At 51.2% G+C, this 22002-nt stretch overlaps 1 protein-coding gene across 1 annotated transcript in view; it reads right to left on the minus strand.

Moving 5' to 3' along the window:
• Positions 1 to 746: 746 nt before the first annotated feature.
• LMX1A (LIM homeobox transcription factor 1 alpha) overlaps positions 747 to 22002 on the minus strand; it is a 42735-nt gene continuing 21479 nt past the window's right edge. Inside the window, exons 3-8 of the mRNA XM_030495730.1 lie at positions 6362 to 6594; positions 1841 to 2010; positions 1611 to 1688; positions 1438 to 1507; positions 1132 to 1302; positions 747 to 915 (exon numbers count right to left, since the gene is read on the minus strand). Of these exons, the coding sequence (XP_030351590.1) occupies positions 755 to 915; positions 1132 to 1302; positions 1438 to 1507; positions 1611 to 1688; positions 1841 to 2010; positions 6362 to 6594 (883 nt within the window). The 3' untranslated portion in view covers positions 747 to 754. The remainder of the gene's footprint in view (positions 916 to 1131; positions 1303 to 1437; positions 1508 to 1610; positions 1689 to 1840; positions 2011 to 6361; positions 6595 to 22002) is intronic.

Genomic DNA, 22002 nt, shown 5'->3' on the forward strand with positions numbered 1-22002 from the left:
TGCTGTACAGTAAATTTCTGATAGACTTAGAAATAAACTTTGTTGATACAATCTGGCAAGTGTGGCTGTGTAGAACATCACCCACAGCCACACGGCTCTGCACACACACACCTGTGTGCCCACTCACACACACATACACACACACAAACAGCCCCATCCACAGGGACAGGGATGATGTTAGCGGTTTCTAGCTTTCTATATTCACATGGGAACATCTATCTTCAAAGTCCCTGTGTTTAAACAGCGAGTGCTCAAGCTGGTCGAGGGAACAGAGGGAAAATCCTGAAGTGAAATTTTCCCTGTGTTTCTCCAAGGCATTGTCAGCTTTTCAAATTTCAAAGCCTGGCTGATGCTGCAGGCTCTCCCCATGAAGATCAGCAGTTTCCTCTTTCTGCTACTCAGACCAAAGGTGGTGCAGAGGGAATACGGCACCAGGATGCTCCCACAGGAGCATCCCCCTCCCCCTGCCTTTCCTTCTGCTGAAACGAGAAATTTGGTTCCCCGTTTGAAATTTGAAAATCCACCAGCCAGCTGCAACAACCACTCCTGTCCCTAATCCTAGACTCCTAAGAGAAACATGAAACTATGCAACCCATAACTTAACTTGCTCCTTGGGAATCCCAAGCTACAACATATTGTTTGACAGCATCTCAGCAGTGTCACTTTCCCCTCCCTCCCAACCCCAGGGGCTCTGCAGCCCCTCCTGGAGCAGCGCAGCAGTGGTGGCTGCCCTGTGCGGGGGCCCATGTCATGCTCAGGAGGTGAAGTAGGAGTTCTGCATGGAGTAGAGGTGGTCGATGGGGTTCCCCACTCGTGCCTGGAGCGGCCCTGCATCTGTCGTGGTGAGGAAGCAGTCACCCAGGTTGCTCAGTGAGGTATCATCGCTATCCAAGTCGTGGAAGAGGGGCTCAGCACCTTGGGAAGCAGAGAAGAAGCAGAAGGGCTTCAGAGCCTGCTTTCTCCTCCGGCACCTTGACAGTGCCTCGTACCCCTAGCTTTTGCAGTGTAAGAATTTAGTGGTGAAGGGACTACCATCTTCCAGAATCACTGCATCCCCCATGCATGACCCCACCACAAAGCCCCCACGACAGCCCAGCACCTCTTCGAAGGGCAGAAGGCAAGAGGCCTTACCGTAGGGGTGCATGTGGTCTCCAGGCATCTGCGGCGGGGTAAGCCCTTGCCGGAAAGGGTCGGAGCCGTAGACACTTTGCTCCATGCCCAGCAGCTGCTGGGGTGGGGGCAGAGTGGTGTAGGGGTTCAGCATTCCCTCCAGCCCTGCGCTTCCACTGCCATTGGTCTGGGCTGGAAGATAAGAGCAAGTTGTCAGTGCAGTCAGGCTGCTGCTTTTTGGGGTGCCCAGCTCCCGTGGGAAGCCCAGGGCGGGCTGGGAAATAGGGAGACCCTGAATGCAGGGAGAACTGGGTGCAAGGTGGGTACCTGAGCTCAGGCGTTGTGTGTTTTGCTGATCTTGCTGCTGCTGCTGCTGCCTCCTGGCAAGCTTCTTCATCTAGGTGAGAAGAATGGGAAAAGCAGGGTGAAATCATGGTCAAAGTGAGGAGGGAGGCGAGCCCCAGCACCAGCCCTGGTGGGGGGCTACCCCTTGTACCCACCTTTGCTCGCTGGTTCTGGAACCAGACCTGCACCACACGGACACTCAGCCCTGTCTCGGCCGCCAGTGTCTCCCGAACCTTGAAGGAAGGAATGACAGCAGCATCTCAGCCCACTCCGCTTTTCAGGGGAACTTTAGGAAGGGACAGAGCAGCCGGGACAAGTCCTTGCTCAGCATCCAGGACATCCCCAGGGGCTGGAGGCAGCTGAGCATGGGCCTTTCTCCCCTTACCTTCCTGCAGGGCTTGGAGGAGACCTCAAACGATGCTTTGAATGCCCTCCGCTGCTGTGTGGTCAGGATCGTCCGGGGCCGCTTGGGCCGCTTGTGATCCTTCCCATCCTCAGCACCCTTCCCTGAGGCTTGGCCCAGTTTGCAAATGCTGTCCTCATCATCGCTTTTGCCTAAGAGGGGGGAAAAAGAATCAGGTCCTTTACCGACAACAGGCCATGCACTCCATTTGCCAGCATGTCCAAAATAATCTAAGGGGACTTAAGCTGGTGGTGGTGGGAATCTTCCTGTGAATGTGTGAGAGGAAGTGAGGTTTGTGGCTGGCTTCTCCACAGCAGCTCAGAGATGGGGAGAGCTGCCGTGACTCATAGTTTAGGGCTGCTCAGCCAGCCAATGTGCTTTTGAGTTCTTCTTTTCCCCAACAGTCTGAGCAGCTACAATGTGAAATCCTAGGACATCTGATTTTCCCTCCATCAGACCCAAATCCCTGCCTGCTCTACAGCTGGTGACCAGGCTTATATCTTCCCCTTTCCATGGAGTTTTAAACCTCTCTAGACAGAAGCTCAGGCTGCTTCAAGCTTCACCCCTCAGGTACTCGCTGCAATGTGCTGCTCCATTGCATACCCAGGCACTGGTGTGTATCTCCCTGCTGCTTTCCACCACCCAGGGCTCCAGAGCCTTTGGGCAGAAGCTGCTCCAGGAAAGCATCTTACCAGCCCTCCTAATTTTCTGCATTGCCACCATGTCGACAACCTCGCATGCTCAGCCAGTGTGGGAGGGCTGTAATGCAAGTTTGACAGCACAGGTCCTTCCCACTCACAAGCTGTAATTCACTTATAGCCATTTCCAGAAAGTTCCTCCACCATCCATTCAGGAATTGATAATGGAGCTAAGGTGCTGGTTTGATGCAGATGCAGGCTGCAAGGCTGTGCTTGGCCCAAGTCCTGTCCCAGGGCTGCCATGCCTCTGGGAGATGGGGATGCACCAGGGACTTGTAAGCCTAGCTCATAGTAATTCATGGTGAGAGCAGGTCAGGCTGAACCTCATAGCAAGACCTAATCATGGATCACACACATCAGAAAAGCATAAATCCAACAGCAGCCCAGTTGGGAATGGGGAATGACAGGAGCAGCTCTGCAGGGCAAGGTGAGGCAGTGATCCCAGTGGAGAAGCAAGGATGCTCTAAGGTATCAGTTACCTCTTCCCTCCACACTGCTGGGCTCTCTCCTGGGCTCACCAGACAATACAGAGACCTTCCCTGTGGCGAGGGCTGGGACAGGGAGAGATCATCACACTGGCAGTCCCCAAACAGCCTGGAGCTGGGTTCTGGCCCCCGGGAGACTGCTGCTGCTGTGAGCTCCCTGCACAGCCATCGTGTGCCCATGGCAGCAGTGGCAATGGGAAAGACAAACTGCTGTTTTCTTCGCAGTGGGTCTGAGAAGCCCAGTGCTAGGGATGCTGGGTGTGGAGTCTCTGATGGCTAATGGGGCTGAGCAGTGGCTGCCACTGCCTCCTTCTCAGTGCGAGCACAAACAGGGTCTAGTCTGCCGAGCTGCCTGCTTTCCTGAAACCTGAAGGAGCTTAATTTGATGGAAGGGTAGACAGTTTTACAAATACTGGGAAGACGAATGTCAACCAATGGAGACATTTTAGTGCCTGAATCCCTTTACACCCTAAGAGGAGGTGAGTGCCCCAATCCCCTCCAGTTTGCGAGGGGCAGAGCCCAGCAGGGGGGAGCCAGAGGCTCACAGACACTATCAAGCAAATGATGCTCAAAACCAACGCCAAGGGGAAAACCTGCTCAGAGCAGCCCTCCAAAGCCCTCCCCCCCCCAACACCTGCTCCGCAAATCCCTCCCAGTGTCAAAGGGAAAGAAGGAAAAGTGAAGCCGGATTTGGCAGGGTATTACTTTTAATTAACTCTCCCTTTCAAGCCTTTCCCCACCAAGGAGGGGGGAGAAATTAATGAGCGTCTGGGGCTGCCCCTGACGTCACCTGGGAAGGGGCTGGGGTGATGGATATTGTGCAGCATGCCCTTGGTCCGACCCGCCAAGCCCGCATCCTGCCGCCAGGGCCAGGACATTCCTCGCTTGGGAGGATTTAGGGAGAGGAGAAACGTTAGGACGCTTTTAATTGGAAAGTGGGGTCCTCTTTCAGAGGGGCTTGTTTACTTAGGCTGGGCGGCGGAGGCTCAGGGGAGGAGGTAATTGAAGCGAGGGTTTGGGAGATTATAGACAGCATATGGCTCGCTTTTTATCTGTGCTTTCTCATAAAGTGGCCTTTGGTGCGCGGCGGCTGGGGGAGGGAGGCCAGGGGTCTTCAAAGCAGCAAGGAGGAGACAGGGAGACAGGGGAGAGTCTGGACAAGCACACTGCACACTGCTGATGAAGGGCGTCTGGGACCAGTGCCAGAGAGGGAACATCTGCATCCCCCGCCATGGCGGTGGGGTCCCCAGGAGGGACACAGCAGAAGGGGGCAAAGCTGCCCCATGGTGAGCATCCACGGGGGATGTGCACTTGGGCTGGCCCCCATAGTGCCACCATCCCCAAAGCCATGCAACATCCCAAGACAAATTGTTGGTGACCACCAAAATCAGGCAGGGACAACAGTGGGGCTAAACTATGGGGTCTGTGGGGAGACAGGAAGGGCTGGGACCCCTGAGCCAGAAGCTGCCAGGGGATGATGGAGGCTTTGGGTTGGGTTTCCACCCAGCCAAGGGGTTGCCTTGCCCTTTTGACTCCCATACTGGCCCTTGGGTCTCCAATGGAGTTTCCACCTAAACAAGTCTTTCCCCTGGAGGTTTTCGCTAGTTGCTTTTGGTTTGGCTAGATCTCCTGGCAGTGAGGCTGGACCACTGGCCGATGAGTCGCTGGGGAGGAAAAGCTCCCCAACCTTTCCCAAACTGCCCTTTTCCCCTACTAGGAATAAATTCAAACTGTTGTGGCCAATTCACTTATTTTCCTGCATGATGTCTCCTCATTGGTTCCTATTTTAACTGAAAGAGTTTGCACATCCCAGAAGGAAAAAATAGTAATTCTTCAATCAACTAAGGACTTTCCCAGGGCTAAGGCAAGACGCAGAGCCAGTGTGCTGGATCCTGCTACTTTCCTGCCTCTCCAGCAACTCCAGCGTTGGACCATCACTCACTGGCTCCCTTCAGCCACCTCCTCCCATTGCTTCACTCTTTATTGTTTAAATACCATCACCATTATTTGGAAGGAGGACGTTTTCTTTCAAGCAAGTGGGATTGCAAAGCTTGGACAGAGCTGCAGGCAGTGCTACAAAGCAGCTGGGTTCTTACTGCAGAGGAGCACAATGTTAAAGAAAAATATGGGCTTTGGGCAATTTTTGCTTCAACCCTGCCGAAACCATCCCTGTCCCCCCCGCCACCTGCTCCAAGCTGCACCATTGCCTGTGCCTGGTAGCGAGCGTCAGGCTTTGCCGTGTCTGTGACCTGCCTTGCTTCACACCTTAACAACCTAACCAGCTCCTAAACAGGCTCGTAACACTGATTTCTATTTTATTAAATCCAATGCTTTGCTCTAGCAAGGAAAGGACAGGCTCCCCCCAGCATGCTGTCAGCACTTCCCAGAGCATGGCATTTCAAAGTTAAATCCTTTCCTCCACAAAGCAGATTTTCTCCCAGTGATGGTTTTTAAGAGCGACTCCGGCACACAGCATGGGGCTGCGCAGCCTCTCAAGGAGCAGGGCTCTGCAGGGACAGCGTTAACACAAGGATTTCTGCTAGCAGATCACTTCTGCCCGCCCGGCCCCTGTTGCTAGGCTTTCTTACTAAATTTGTCTTCCTGGGAAACATTCAGATTTTATTTGCATTGACTGCGAATACATATTTTAATGCTGATCAGATGCTCTGGGCAACCTGACCCAGCAGTGACACTCTGGCTGGAGCAGAATGCCAGCCCCCTGCCCACCTACAGGTGCCAGCTTGGTGCCACTTCTCCTGCAGCCCCCCTTGGATCTGTGGTGTCTCAGCAGTGCCACCACATTGGATCTGTTGTCTGGGACAGTGAGGCACAGGGGAGGAACACAGAACGTAGTCAGTGGGATGCTTGGGACCATGATTTTTTTCAGGAAGAAAACTCGTGTTTACAGAGCATTTACACCAGGAGCAGCTCCTCTGTTTCCAAAGGCAAGGAGGTGAGAGATGTCACCTTTGGCCAGCATGACTCTCCCTCCTGCTCCTGGAGAGGCTGTATGCCCCTCAGGATGGGGTGCTGGTGCCCCGCACAGGCCAGGAGCACAAACCATTATAGAAAGAGCCTATTGAGATGGGATGATCCCCAGAGTATACCCTAGCACTGCAGCCCCTCCGCTGCCGAAGTACCCGGTCATGCTCTTGCTGCTGAGAGACTCTGGCTGGAGCATGCAATGTGCTTTTCCCTTTGGACCATGGGGCAGAGGTTCAGGGTAGTGAGCCCAAAATTCGCCTCCAGACCCAACCGCACTCACAGGGGCCTCATAGCAAGACCTGCCAGGGAGACGCCGGGCGCGGGCGGCCCCTTACCAGAATCCGACAGAGCCGGGCTCACCAAGCTCAGCAGTTCCCGCTCCTTCTCGTAGTCGCCCTTACAGAGGAGCTGCCCCTCCTTCAGCACAAACTCGTCGCCCTTCTGCAAGCGCCGCTCGCAGACGCAGCAGCAGAAGCAGCGCAGGTGGTAGACGCTCTTCTGGGCGCGCATCACCAGCTCGCTGGGCGCAATGGCCTCCAGGCACCCAGCGCACTTCACTGCGAAGAGCCTGCAGGAGCAAGAGGAGATCCCGCTGGGATGCCCGGCAGCACCACAGCTGCACCCGCAGGTGGTGCAGTGTTGGGGCATCCGTGGCGGGGAGATGGGCATCAAAGGATCACTGCGTCACCCCACTGGTGTTTTAACTGCTTTGAGGCGCTGGGCACAACGGTGCTGCCCCCCCCGCAGTGACACGTGCTGCAAGCTTGCCCTGTGCCAGTGGGGGATGTCTGTGGGTCAACTTTAGCATTTTTGGTTGACCTGTTACCAGATGCTTACCGTGAACGCACTCAAAGGATGAAGACGCCAATATCTGGACTCTCCAGGTGAAAATCAAACAGGTGTCAAACCCAACAGTCCAGCTCCCACCACCACAAGACATGGGACACACACCTACATAAGTTTTATCAAGCCAACCCTACATTTCTACTTGCCTCCAGATCACACCTAGATGTAAGGAAATGCTGGAGGTGGCAATGGAGCGAGTGACCTTTCCTTGAAAGGAGCATCTGTGCCTTTCAAGAAGCACCTGAAGAAAGCATCAGTACTGTCAGTCACCCACAAACCAGCCCATCCGTCTGGCCTGGGTCACTGGAACAGCCTTGTTTCTTCTTGCAAACATCAAACATCCAACATATCACAAAAATCTCTATGGCAGCAAGTTTTGGGTTAAAGCTGGTGACAGACTGAAGACTTGATGTGCCAGAAAGAAAAGATAAAGCTCAGCTTGTTCCTTGACACTGATGGGACAGTGTTTGAAGCATCACTAATTGTACAATTCCCAGGTTTCAACACACTGGCGTTATACTTAAAAGCCAAGAATAATGACAGCAATAACACTTCAGAGTGAAACAGAGCTTTTCTTTCTCTGACTTCAAATGTCCTTACCAAGCAGTTCAGTAGCATGATCAATGATTTACAGTTGGGGAAACTGAGGTGAGCAGAGAGAAGGTGGCAGCATCAGTGTTGGCTTGAGAGGACTCAGAGGCACCTTGAGTTAATCCCTGGGCTGGATGTTTTAAGTGAATGGGAAGTTTCACCCAGTAGAGATGTTTGAAGATACCAAACCAGAACTTCTTCACCACCCCCAGATATCTGTATTTTTGGCTTGGGCCCCATAAAGAAAAAAAATCACTGTTTACCCAGCCTTGTCCTAAATATCTGTGGGAACTGGACATTATTATTCCCCTGTCTTGATGACCTTGGCCCAGAAAGAGAAGTCAGAAGTAAGCACACATCCTGCGAAGGTTATCTCCGAGCATCGCCTGTGTCCCAGCCCGGGGATGCCCCAGGGACCCACATGGGGAATGATGCATCCAGTCCTCCTCCAACCCCAGATAGCTCCCACCTCTGTGGTCCCACCCACATGTCATTCCCAGGGAAAACCTGAAGTGCTTGGGGGCTTGGGGGCTGCTTGAAGTGCTTGCTGGCTGGGGAGGGGAAGGGCAGCCCTGCACCCACCAGTGGGTTTTCAATTCTTTCTCTTTTTTTGGCAGTCACAAAAAAAAACAATATAGGAAATGAAAAGCGCTGAGCCAGCCCCATCCCAACAAGGAGAGAACCAGATGTAAGCAAAATCCTCACAGCAAAACCATCAGAAAATGGGGATAATTTTAAGAAGTTTTTGTGATGAGCTCGATAGCCCATAAAACAAGGAGACAGGGAGCAGAGCAAGGTATGTGCATGTCTTTGTGCCCCAGAGGTACCTCCCAAAGCAAAGCCTCCCGTAACACCAGAGATGCTGCTGAGCAGAAGCTCCTCAGTAGCAAAGGGGCATGCACCTTGCTGCAGCCCATGCTCAGCCTCTGCTCCTGTGAAGTCCCAGCCTGGCTTCATCTCACTTTTTCCTTTCACCACTTCAGTTGTCCAACAGCTGATAAAGAAGACAGCCAGCTGTGCAAACTGCAGGAGGGGGACAGGGAGGTGGTTCTGTGCAGGCTGCAAGCTTGGGAGAGTTGGCAGCAGCTGGTTGCATTTGTGCCCATCTCTTCAGAGATCAGTGCTTGCCTGTGCAGAGCCAGTGAGCCTGGGCAGGTCAGCGCACCCCATGGTGCGAGGAGGGCAGATATGCACAGGGGCAGAGGACAATGCCGGCCTCCCCATGCTGCGGGCAGGGTTGGCCACAGAGCATCACCTCCCAGTGCCCCATGCTGCAGATGGTGAGCACCCAGCTCCGGCAGCAAACAGCTACCTGCCAGATGTGCAAGCAGCTCATAGGGTGCCAAGGCACACTGTTACCTGCCAGCGGTACCTGCCAGCCTTTGAGGGTGTTGAGGACTTGAAGGACTGGCAATGGGGTCCCCAAAGGTACCCCACTTTATTGGTGCTGGCTCCCTCTCACCTTGGGGTCCTCTCATGGACACTTCATGCCGGCATGTGGGCTATGCCAGCTCCCTCCCCAGTTTTCCCAAAATGGTGGTGGTGAGCATGGGAATGGTGTGCATCACTCTCCCCATGCCAGCCAAATCCTGGGCACACTCAGCAAATTGTAGCATACCCCAAGAAGTAGGAAAGAGGTGTTATGAAGTTTTTATAAAACACTAGTGTCACTATAGAAAGTGGAAAATCATCAAATAAAAGGTGGAGGTTAGGGTGTTTATAATTCTATGTAATGCTGTTAGTAGTAGCTTTTATTTTTGTACATTCAATTTTAATTTCCTAGGTTTACATACAACTGTCTGTCTCTAAGATGTAAGTATTTCCAAGACCCAAGTGACTGCCCTGGGAGGAAAGGGATGTATATTCCCTCTAAAGCATCCCTTCTGAAGGGTCATTTTCTTCATGTCCCAGCTCTGAGAAATGCAGACTTCTCTTAATATTTCTGTAATTGTCTTTAATTATGTCTCTATTATGTCAAAGTGGAGGTGATTTGATTCATCTGGTAACACATTCTCATCCTGTTTAAATGAAGCTTTACCTGTTGGGATTACTAACTGGTCTCAGTAATGAAATATTGATAAGCTGTTACATTACTGCTTGACAAGTGATCTTGACAAGTGAATGTGTCCAAAATCTCTATTTCCAGGGCACTGAATAAAGAACCATAAACTTTTGCCAATAAGGCACAGCAGCACCAACCAAGCAATGGATGTTTCTAAGCCCAAAGCATGTTGCAAAACAGGAAGGTGTGAGATTTAGGTAAATGGCTGCCTAATATTACACACTTAAAGCCGTACTTAAGTTTCTGAATAAATTACCTTCTTTCCAAACTGCTGAGTCCCCAGCAGCTCCCACTGAGGGATGCCAGACAGACCAGGCATCTTTCACTGTCCAACGTAGGACTCCCCCATCCCTGGGCAATGTGAGATGCAGAGAAATCCCCATAAAACCTCTTTCACAGTATGAAACCATAAAGAGCTCCTTATAAACCCACAATAAACCAAGATCTTAGGCAGTAAAAGGTCACGTGCATAAAGACTTCAGCCTACCGCAGGTAGTAATGGGGAGAGAGCAAAGGGCAACCCAGATCCCTACAGTCCTGGACCAGCCCTGGACAGTACCAGCTCCTGTTCAGGGACTGGGGAGGAAGAGCACGCATGGTTAATGCTCCCCCCATAGATAACCCCATGCATGGGTAACCCCATGCATGGATAATCCCACTTGGGAATAACCCCACAATAAGGGTAGCCTCACACAGGATAACTCTAGCACAGACAAGTCCTGCATGGGTAACTCAACTGAACCACCCCTGGTCAGCCAGAGATGGGGCTGAAAGGAAGTTTTCTTCCAGCACCAGATCTAGCAATTAATTTAACATTTTTGCCTGAGCAAGGCACAGCAGCCTGGATCCAGAGATGTTTTCCTCCACCTTCAGGATCTTCAGCTCTGTGCCCAGCTCCCTCCTTGCAGAACACATGCCATATTTTGTCCCCTCTCTCCCTCTCTGGGCCTCCCTTCAGCTGCAAAGGGGACTTTGAGATGACATTTCTCTATAGGAGGCTGTACAGAAGAGAAGAAGGATGGCACTTCAACAGGTTTTAAACCAAGAACAAATTACCTACCCCTAGATTTCGACAGGAGTGCCTTCATTCCTGCCATCCTGGGGATGGCAGAAGACTATTTTTCCTCTCATAGCATTGGGTTCAAAAGCTAAATGAGGCTTGGCTGGCAGCCTTTGGGTTTGTTTAATCACATAGGAAGCTGGCAGGCACAGGGCAGGGCACCGGACAGGGTGACCCACTCAGCCCTGTGATGCTTGGTAGAAACCCAGCCTGCCACAGGCAGCTCAGTAAAAGTCTCATCGAAGCGCTGACAGTGAAAATTTGTAAATGAAAACAAACCCACTCAACCTAGGAAGAACTGGGACAAAAATATGATGACGCAAGCAATTTTTATCACAACAGGTAACTTCTTGTTTCTGATCTTACAAACGTTCCTGTTTCTATACTGATTGACCTGCAATATTATTATTATTATTCTTTTGTATTTAGGACCCTTTTGAAATCAAAATCTGCAGTTTTGAAACAGAAAGGTGGTGATGGTGGGGATGTTCAAGAAGATTTTGAAACAAAATATTTTGCCATTTCCAGAAGTGCAACATTTCTGCTGGAAGATTCCCAAGCAAACTAGCTGGCGTTACAGACATCGCCCTTTTTTCTGGGGCAAAGTCCCACTTCTCCATCCAATTCCTCTTCCTCAAGAAAGCCATCCCAGACCTCTCCTTTTGGGTTTCCCATCCACTCAGCATCACTGAAAACTAGAAATTTCTACATATGTCTGAAACCATCTCTGGGACAGCTCATCCCATGTCCTCTCCGACACCGGTGGAGGGGGAGGCGTATGGGCAGCCCCTGTTTCCCATCAGAGTCACTACCCCCTCTTTCTCCCTTTATTTTGAGGTGACAAGCTGAAAGGGGCTGTGATTGACGGGCGCTTCCCGGCTGCTGTCTGTCTGCGTGCGCCGCATACAAACGCAGCCCTTTGGAGCCTCCCCGGGGAGGGGGCAGTGGGTCAGGGACACCAATATTAAATAGTGATGGACAAACCTCAAACGCTGTGCGGAGGCTTGGCTCAGGCAGCTGGTAAGGCAGCGCAGCTCTGCCGGGCGCAGGAATGCTTTCCTGCCTGCCTGTGCCAGCCTGGCCCAGGGATGTGCTGAGAGGGGGTCCCGAGTGACCCCACAGGCTCCTGGCTGAGGGCTGGAGCAGGTGCCATTGGTACTGGTCCCTATGAAGCAGCTGCCCTGCTCACCTCCCTGCCAGGGCTGCCTGTAACAGACGGAACCACAGGGATGCTGGGTTTTCCAGCACCTTGGTGCAGAGACCTGACTAACTCATTTCTTGCTCCCAGCATGGCCCAGGAAGAGTGTAAGCAGACCTGAACCAACCCATCTGAGGTGTAGGGAGCTCCAGCCAGGAGCACAGACACCCCTCCTATTTCCGAAGAGCAAAGCCATGACCTTGGCATGGGGATGAGCTGATGGCCATGCATGGCACAAGGGGCGCGGGAGGAGGCTGGCGGCAGGCACCGACAGTGAGCCACAGGGCTCCGTGGGGTGCAAGGATACCAGATTGAGTTGTCTTGGCACTGGGTCATCTTCTCACTCACTGTCACTCACTGGAAAGGGGGAGGGCAGCACCAGGTCCTCTCCAGGGCTGGCAGTGGAAAAATGCCAGTCGCTGTCAACCCTGCACCCATGGTTTGGGAAAGAGTTGCTGTCCTGCTGCTGCTGGGCTTACGTCACTTTGTCCTCCCCTCCGGCCCTTGTGGGGCGAAAGGATGAGGCAGAGGGCATGGACTATGGCCAAGAAGGAAGGGGGAGGGATGCACCCCTTATGTGTGGTGCCTGCAAGGGCAGACTCCAGCCACAGGCATTGGGGACTACGTGGATGTTCAGCCCCCAGAAGGGGTGCTGAGGCCATGAGAGGAACTAGAAAAGGGCTGAGTCCATCTCTGTGCTGTAGAGAGCAGGCTGGCATGTCCTGGGGTTAAGGAAGAGAGATTCAGAGGGCAACCCAGGACCAGTGAGCCCAGGGACCTCCAATTCCACGCCAGGTCTCCAGACTCTCAGGCTGATGCAGGAAAGCACCCCCAGCCACCCTCCCTGTGCATCCCAAGCCCTCAGAGAGCTCTCTGGTGGGATGGAAGAGGGATGTTTTCCCCAGGACTGTTCTTCTGACCCTTCTCCGTCTCCCAGCTCCCTCCCCCTCTACCCTGAGGCGGACAAGTGTTCGCTTTACTGCCTGGCAACGGGGCCGGGGCTAAGCTTGCTAAAATATGAGTGTTTTTTGGCTGGAGTACCAGAAGGCTGCAGTCCTACAGAGAGAAAAAAATTGAGCACTCCACGCCATGGCTCCAGAAAGGGGGAGAATTAGGTTTCACACCGAGCAGGCTGGACCATGGCATTCTTTAGTTAATGCTTAACAAACGCCCAAACAAAAGCGGCCAACTTCGCTGCATGTTTGTAAAATGTATTCTCAGCAGATTCGGGTTTATTGGGGAATTCACTCGCTTTGCAGCAAGTGGTGTTTCCCTTTTTTTTTTTTTTTTAATTTCCCTTCTCCTCCCTCCCCCCCCAGCTCAAGCCCTTCTCATTCCTGCTGCCTGAATGCGTCCTCCGACACTTCAAGGGGACATAGCAACCGGGCTGAAATGGGCTTATTTCATCCCTGAGGCTGATGCGAGCTCGCCTTCACGGCCCCGGGGAGCAAGTTCTTTCCGGGGCCCAGCTGAGCTGCTGCTGGCAACAAGGAATGGGGAGTCCAAGAAGTCCTTGGCCTTTTGTAAATCCACCTCTGAGCAGTTGGCTGGTGGCTGTGATCTCCGGGAGGCCAGAGAAAGCAAGGAAGGGAGGTGAAGCTTGGGTCCTGCTTTTAACCTTTCTTCACCTAATCCAGATCTCCCAGGGTCCAAAGCTGATGGTCCTACCCCATTCAGCATCATGTTCTGCCACACATCCCAGCCCTGAACACTTCCCAGCCTCGGAGAGCCCATCAGAGTGGTGGATGCCAACGAGCACAGTTTACTGTAAAAGGCAGAACTGCTGCCAGTGACAGTTGGGGTGTGGAGGAGGGGGGGCAGCCCTGTCCAGTGACCCCAGAGGCTTTGGAGGGATTAAACTGGAGGATCCATGCATGGGAACCCTGCAGGAGCAAGCCTAAATGAACTGCTGCCCTGATGGGAGCACCTAAGCTGGTCCTACATCCCCTCCTGGAGCGTGGTGCTGTGGCAGAGGATGCCAGTGACAAGGGACACACTGGGGACAAGGGACACACAGGGAACAAGGTGGCAAAGGGGAAAAGGGGGCAGCAGAGGAGAGGGGGTTGACACTGGACTGTTTAACCTTCCTTCTGCTATACATGAACCATCTGAGCCTTCCCAGGAAAGGGCACCTTCATCCCTGCCTCCTGGATGAGGTCAAAAGTGGTCACTTAACACCCCCCCCCCAACCCTCCAGAGACCAAACTGTGACACGCAGGGGCACCGCTAGAATGATAGGGTTAAATAAACAGACAAACGAAGCCTTCCCAGCAAACAGCCGCTGCCAAAATACACTAACAACCCTCAAGCCTTCTCTACACCAAAATAAAAGGTCAAGCAAGTGCATGGCTTCTAAGGCTGCTTTAAGTTGCTCCATTTCTGATGAAGGATATAGTAATAAGACTTACACCAGCAAGGTCTTTACAGGAGCTGAGGGCTCTGGGTTCCCTCCAGGCCCTCAGGGAGCCTGATAAAAATCCTCTACTGACCTCAGGAGTGGACAGAAAGTGACTTCCTGGGCAAGGCCAGAAGAACAAGACCAAAATGGTGATTTTACTCCAATTCCCTAAAGGCTGCTTCTTTTTGTGTCCCCCCATAACAACATGTAGCATAATGCAGGGAGCCAGCCCCATCACAGATCTGGTTTTGGGGGCAAGAGGGACACAGGTGAGAGGGGGAGAGGCACACACAACACTGTGCCCAAGCCCGAACACCATCTGAATGGAGACAATCCAAGGTTCAATCCCACCCAGCCCATGGCACGGCAATTCTGCATCCCAGCCAGTACATCTCCCACAAAGCTGAATTTCAAGCAGCGACCCCCGCCCCCTCCGTGCCCCCAAGAAAACAAGGATAATTGAAAAAACACAATATCACTAGTCAAATTTAATATTGAGAGTGAGTGAGCGGGAGCCAGAGGTCAGAATTAATTACACCCCACCATATTTCAGCACGCTGCCGCAGCTCCGTGTCCTTTCCTTGGGGAGCAGTGCTTCCACAGAGAGGTCGACAGACATTATTAGAAAGGACTGATTTAAACGTACCCCCAGGAGCTTTTCAGCTTGTCTCTTCAGAGCCTTTGTTTGTACTGAGATTAATGGAGAGGCAAATGATGGAAAAGCAAAGTCACCAGGAGCAAGAGGATGTGCCATCGCTGCCACCACCCCGATTTGGCCGGCTTTGTAAGCAGGGTAGGAATAACTAGGAGAGGAGGAAATGCTGTTCATGTCATTCATTTTGCAGATAAAAATGTGATGATCTTGAAACCTCATTTTTGCTTTCCAAGAAACAGATATCCTGGATAAAAAAATCCTGCGGGCTTGTTTTCCTACCCCCTTGGGGATTTTACACACCCGCTGGTTTTTCAATGTGCTGTACCACTGTGGGGGAAGGAGCTATTTTCATTCTCTTCCAGCTTAAGATACCCCCTCTTGCAAGTCATTATATTTGCTTCTGAATTTTTTTGTAAACCTCCTGTGATGGAAAATGAATATAGAAACAGAAAATTAAAAGCTTTCCATTTTCCACTCAGAATTTTAAAAGGAGGGTTACAAAAAAAAAACAACCAAACAAACCAAAACAAACCCCAAACAAAACAACAACAACAAAACGACCAAAAAAGAACCCAACAAAAACAAAAGAAAGACCATTCAGATCAAACATAGAAATAGCCTTCCTCAAGGATAGCCAGCCCTGAGCAACATGATGCAGCACTCAAGCCAACCCTGCTCTAAACAGAAGAAGGGATGGGGACCTCCTGTCTCTTCCATGATGCCATAAATTCACTTGCACCTTGTACCAACAGGTTCAAAAGGGATCAGGCAAATCCAAAGGACCAAGTCCACTCCCAGCCTGGTCCCACAGGACCTCACCCTTAGGACCACCCAAATTTCTGACTGTCCAGGGCTCCCCTGGCTTTCCGAAAGCATCGCCATCAAGGGCACATATATTGGCTGCAGCCGTGCCTCAGTGCTGTGGCTCCAGGCTGCTCTCGAGCCTCCTAGGCTACAATTAAGGCTTGTGTTTTCCTTTATTAAACAGAAAACCCATGTTTCCCCCAGTGGCTCCCTGAGCATCCGGGGACAGGGCCACAGGAGCCGGCGTTTCCCAGACATTTAAAATTCACAGGGCATTCGTGCTGACGTGCCAATGTGGCAAACTCTCATTAGGAGGCAGCCAATATCCTGTCGAGCTTCCCGGTGCTCCGACAGCTATAAAAATTGCTCGGCTGTATGAAAGCTAAACAGAGTAAACTAAGCCGGACGTAGAGACCAGCTGCTTTGGACCGGCTCAACAAACAGAGATCTGTGGGAGCACACAGGGCACTACCAGCGGGGAGATATCAGTCTCGTGGCTGGGTTATTTCTTGCCTTATCTTTTATTTCCATGTGTCCCAGTTCACCCTCACATGGGGTTTTGCATAAATATCATCTGTGCGTGTTGTCAAGTCGTTGGGATGTTTTGGGCTTTTTTTCTCAATAGCATTTCCACAATGGGAAGCAGCTGTTGTGGTTAAAAGGCTGCTCCGGAGCAAAAGTTGCGCTGCACATTCAGATATCTCAAAAGAGGCATCCTTCATTCATAGCTCCGTGCACTAGAGAGCACTATAACATGTGTTTCGATGAAGTTTGTTAACTACTCAGCTAAACAAGCACGCTGGAAATGCCAGAGGAATATGCTCTGGAATGAATGGAAATATTCATCTAAAAAGACATTAAATTTAAGCCATCCTTTCCCCTCCCCCCCCCACCTCTGCTGAGCTCATGTTGCGTCTCTCTTGCAGCATGTGCTCTCAGGCTGGGGTTTTGGGACAAAAAAATGCTTGTGCGTGTTTTGCACCCTCAGCAAAGTGGCACTCTAGACAGGGCTGCGATAACAGATGAGGGCGTGCAGGGAGGTTCCCATGCCATCGGGGGTCGGGGAAGCATCGGCAGAGGCAGCCTGGCAATGAGTAGCCAGGATGGGCAGCTCACTGACCATGATACCAGCAAGCAACCTGCTCCCAAATGATGTATCATGTGTGGAGAAGCAGAGCTGCTCTGCCTTTGTGGGGCTGAGCATCAGCTCCCCGGAGGTATTGAGCATTCTAGAGGTGCTCAGTCATAAACAGGGATAAAACCTCAGTAAAATTTGGTAATCAAGTGTTAAAAATTCACTTGCTTCGCTAGAACTTTCTCTTCTTCAGCCTGGAGAAGTCTGGGAGGGAAGTCCGCATTTTTAGCCAACGCTCTCTTGAAAATTCAGTATTACACTAATGTGAATCCAAATTTTTTATTTCTGTGTAAACAAGGTGACTTTGGTAGCCATGAACACCCCAAAAAAAGGCTTTATCTGATGCCAGTTAAGAAGAAGCAGTCTCAGATCCTGACGTCAGTTAGAGGTATCAGTATCCATTATGGGGGAAAGATGCTGAGAAGATTCCAAAGTGGCCTAAAGGTGCTCAGTGCCAGAGCTGGTTCAAAGTTTTCCCATAAAATCATATCTCTTCCTTCTACTTGCTCTATTTTACACACACACACTCATATGTATATACATTATTCTGATTATTCTGAAAAATTATTATAAATAATAATAATTTTATAAATTATAAATTTTATAAATTATTTTATTATAAATAAAAATAATTTTCCGAATAATAAAGATTATTCTGAAAAATCTTTGTTTTCCACAGAATTTTTTCAATTCAGACATGAGCCCAAGGGGACCTCTCTGGTTCAACTCACATGGGTACTGAAGGGCTACAAAGTGGAACAAGGGGGCAAGGACGGCCCTGTTCCACCCTGTTCCCTGTTCCTGTGCCACCCCTGGGCTCATACCACGGTCCTGGTTGCAGGTGTGCAGGGCTGGTGTTCACCTTGCCGGGCTACCTGAGACAGGTCCCAGTGCTCCCGAGGCACCAGGATGAGCCTTCAACAGATTCAACAGTAAGAGCAAACAGGCTTCCCTTGGAAACAGGTTGCTGATGCTTGTCTGCTCAGGGTTATCGCAGCACTGGGGGCAGCAGCCCTTCCCAGCAGCCTCCGGCGGCCGTCGAGGCAGGATATTACTTTGTTGCTTATTCATTTTATTGCTTCTCCTTTCTAAATATTTGCTTGGCAGGGAAAGGATTCCCTTTACACAGTATCTGTTTTTACAGGTCAATTGAATTTCTGGCGCTCTCAATCTCTCCCTCCAATTGCATTTGCAAAACAAATATTGATTGTACCAATTAGCTGTGAACCCCTTGCGGAAGATAGCTCAACGCCTTCAGCTGGGAGAAGGCTCTCCCTGCCCCAAAACATGGGCTAGTAGATGGAGACAGTGGGACAGGAGCCCACCACAGAGCAGCAACATTGGGGCAGGGCTCTGCAGGACCCTCTGGATGACAACACGAAAATGACGTTGCTAGTCCATCCAGCTAGAACACAAAACCTTTGAAGGGTATTAAGTTAAAGCTGGGATGTCCCCTCACACCCAAGACAAGTGTAAATTACCCATGCCTATCGTTCACTCTGGAACCTAATGATTGCAAATAAGAGAGACCACAAATGGCTCCAACAGAAATAACAGGCAGTAGGTTAGATCCATCAACCCCCAAAGCCAGCCATCCCCAGCAGACGTCTCAATTCTTTCACTGCAACACTAAATGCACCAGCTCATTGGGGCAGGGTGGGGTAAGAAAGACACCCCCCTCCCACTACACAGATCTGGGGAGTCCCTTCTAGCTCTGCTCTTTTGCCTGGTGTGTGACAATGAAGCAGCTTTGGGCAGCAGCATGGGCATGCTTCTCTTGCCTGCCCCAGTAACATTTGCTGTCTGGAAAAGCTGGCAGATGCCTTTTTTTAAGGGATGTACTAGACCCTGATGATAAAGAAGTACACAGTGGGGTGCTTGGCCACAGAGAAAAGGACCACAATGACACCTTCTTGCAAAATCACATCCTTTAAATAAAATTCAAAACCAATAAAGTTATTTATTTTTTTAATGTCTTTAGGGTTTGCTTGTACAGTGCTGGACTTCTCTGAGCTGCCTCACCAAAAGCAAGGGGCACATCCAACTCAAGCACCATGTCACACTTTTCACTTTTTCACACTTCTTTCATCGCTCTGGGATTTTTTTGTGGCTTCCTTGGGAGGTTTTGTTAAAATCCTCACTGCCACAGGGAGAAAGGAAAGACATCTTGGTGGTAAAATCAGTCAGCATTAAAAACTTGCTGTGTTTTGCTCTGACGCAGTCTAAATAACTTTTAAAAGAACAAATGAGATCACCGAATCGCACAGCAGTGTGAGACACAGTGGGGATCCTTCACCCTGCACACGGAAAGCAGTGTCAGCCTTTGGTGGCTTTCATCTGCCCCCATGACAAGGGTCCCCAGCACCAGCTGGGATGGCGATGCCAGCTCTGGTGTCACTCCAGCAGGAGCTGTGACACAGCCCCACAGCTCACAACCCACCGGATCACCACTGGCAAAGCATTCAGAGCACACTGTTAAATGTGTCCTGCCTGTGTCAAAAGTCACAGCACAAGGCAAAGGCACAGGGCAGGCAGCAAAGCAGCGGGGGGGCTGCTGGATTAGCCACCAAAGTGGGAGTCTCTGTCCGCAGCCCACTGGGGCAGAGATGTGGACTACCCTGCTGCCGTAGCGCAGGAGAGAGGCCGGGCATGGCTAGTAGCCAGCCCATCCAGGAGAGGACTCCCAGGCTGCTGGGGATGTCCACCCAGGGAAAAAGCCTCTCTTTCCACCTCGCAACCTCAGAATGATGCTGCAAATCCCAGGAAGCAGAGACAGTCTGCAGCCCCCTTGATATCCCCTGCAGCCTAGGGATGGCAGATTGCTCAGCCCAGCCTGGGAGTGCAGGACTGGCCCAGCATCCAGGAGAAATGCTTTTTTCTCTCAAAACACGGTATATTTTTTTCCCCTCCACAATTCTCTGAATCACAGCCAGAGGAATTCAGGTTTCCCCTGCAGTGCTGGGGTAAAACGAGACAAGAAAACAGAGCAGTCACCCTCCCATAGCCAGACCCAGGGTCTGGTACTCATGGGGGTGTCGGGTCCCCCCTGTAAGCTGAGTTAAAGCCAGGACAGAGATGTTGATATGTAAGATGTTGACATATAAGATGTCAATATATAAGCCAGTCCTATTTGATGACAGCATGCACACATCCAGGGTCCCGGGGTGGAGGGTGGGAAGCAGATGCCTGGTTAGAGAAAGGAGGGATGAGCCACAAACTGCTCACGCTACTCTGCAGCTTGGACAAATACAAGGCTGTTTGGCTCCATGTTTTGGGCTTGGGCCCATCTCTCCGGTTTAAAGCAGTTGAACTGAGCCCAAAGGCTCATAAAGTCAGTCTGCCTGGAGCTGGTTCCACCTCAAGGATGTTTCATCCCAACACGAAGTTGATGCTCCTCTTTGCAGCTACGAGGGATTTGGAGTGAGCGAGAGGAAGCAGTCCCTATGGCAAGGGTAGTGCTACCATCTCTCAGCATTTCACCTGAAATAGGTGACAGTGGGTGCTGGAGGCCCCATGCCCACAGCCTGTAATTGAGTGAGAATCCCACCTTATCACTATTTCCCTATTACTTCCTCCCATTTTAAACTGGTCTCCCTGGGCTGCATCAGGAAGAGAAGCCCTTGGGCTGGTAAATCCCATGAGCTTGGAAACAAGGAGGCAAAGGCATAGCGCCCAGTATTCATCCTCAATTCATGTCAAATGACATGATGGGAGACCCAAGGTCAGGAGCATTAATTGTTTTGCCAGCCTGTGTCCTGGACGTGCAGGGCAGAGGCAGCCTGAATCCCCCTCCCTTGTGTCAAGCAACACGTGCATCCATTCCCTCCCAGTGACATCCCTAAGAAGACGTCACCATGCCACCTCCCAGGCTTGCTGAACCCTGTAAAGGTCAGCACCGAAGGCATGTCCACCACATATGGTTATTAGTTCTCTGTGGGTCCATCCATCCCTCCACTACAGCTGGGTGAACAATTCACAGCGCATAAATTTATCTAGCAGATCTCAGCCCACGTGCTGTTTGCTAACAGTCTGTAGAGAGGCTATATTTTATCCCTTTGGGTTTCTTGGCCAGCATTCAAGCTCCTGACCCTGATTTATTCTCAATCGGTCAAGAGCCACATTTCATCTCCATAGGCCACGTCTGCACAGAGCTATTTGAAGCACGTGGCTTGATGTCCTCCAGCAGCGCCAGGGCACTTCACCGTACACTGGCCCCAGTTCTTTGCAGCACATCCAAGGTAACCAAGGGGGATTTTGTGTTCAAATATAGGCTCTGCGGGGGCAAACTTTGCCTGACGAGAGCAGCGTGGCCGGAACAAACCACACCTCTTCTGTGCACGAAGGCGATGAGAGCTCCAGATGCCGGCCAAGGCTGGCTCGCCGCCTGTCCTCATCCCATCTCACCACCTCTTTGCCTACCTCTCCGCCTATTTATAGCCATGGAAGACCTTTGCACAACACCCAAGCAGCCAGAGGGTTGAGGATATAGGCGGAATGGCAAATGCTGCTCTTTTTAACTTTCCAAAGTCCTTTTCCTTCTGCCTCCCAAGGGGCTGCCATGGAGAACCAGGCATGCACCCTGCCTTTGAGACAAGACCTTGGGACCAGCCAGAAAATGCCTCTCAGAGCTACACCCATCACCAACCTGGCCCTGGGGGTTCATAAACCACCCTATGATCTGTCTCAGTGAGTCCTTACTAGGGGAGGAATCACACTCAGCAGATGTGAGAATCCCTCTGTGAAGCCAAACCAGACAAAATAATAAAGACAATTATTTGGGACAAATAATTTGGGACAAATGGGAGAAGTACTCTGCAGAATTCAGAGAAAAAGTGTGATGTGAAGGATCAAGGTTAGTATCAGCCCTCTCTGACATCTTCATTGGCAACTGCAATTAGGGACTAATTAGTATGTTAATAACATTAGCAGGAGACAATAAACTGGAGAGGATAGAACAGAGCAAAACAATCTGAAGGGGACCCTGGAGAAATTAAAAAAAAAAAACCAAAACACAAAACCCACCAAACCCCCCACACACAAAACAAATTCAGCTTCTGCAGTCCAGGGGAAAAGCATCCGGAGCAGATGCTGTGGCAGGAGGAGGAAGGCAGGAGCAGGGAAGCGGAAAGCAGCTCGGCACGGGAGCAGCATGTTGGGCAGGTGAAGGAAGCCCGCGCACTGGCTGCCCTGCAAACCAGGTTTTGCCCGTGAGCAGCTCAGTGAGCCC

The sequence above is a fragment of the Strigops habroptila genome, chromosome 8 (assembly GCF_004027225.2).
Source record: "Strigops habroptila isolate Jane chromosome 8, bStrHab1.2.pri, whole genome shotgun sequence".
Lineage (NCBI taxonomy): Eukaryota > Metazoa > Chordata > Aves > Psittaciformes > Psittacidae > Strigops > Strigops habroptila.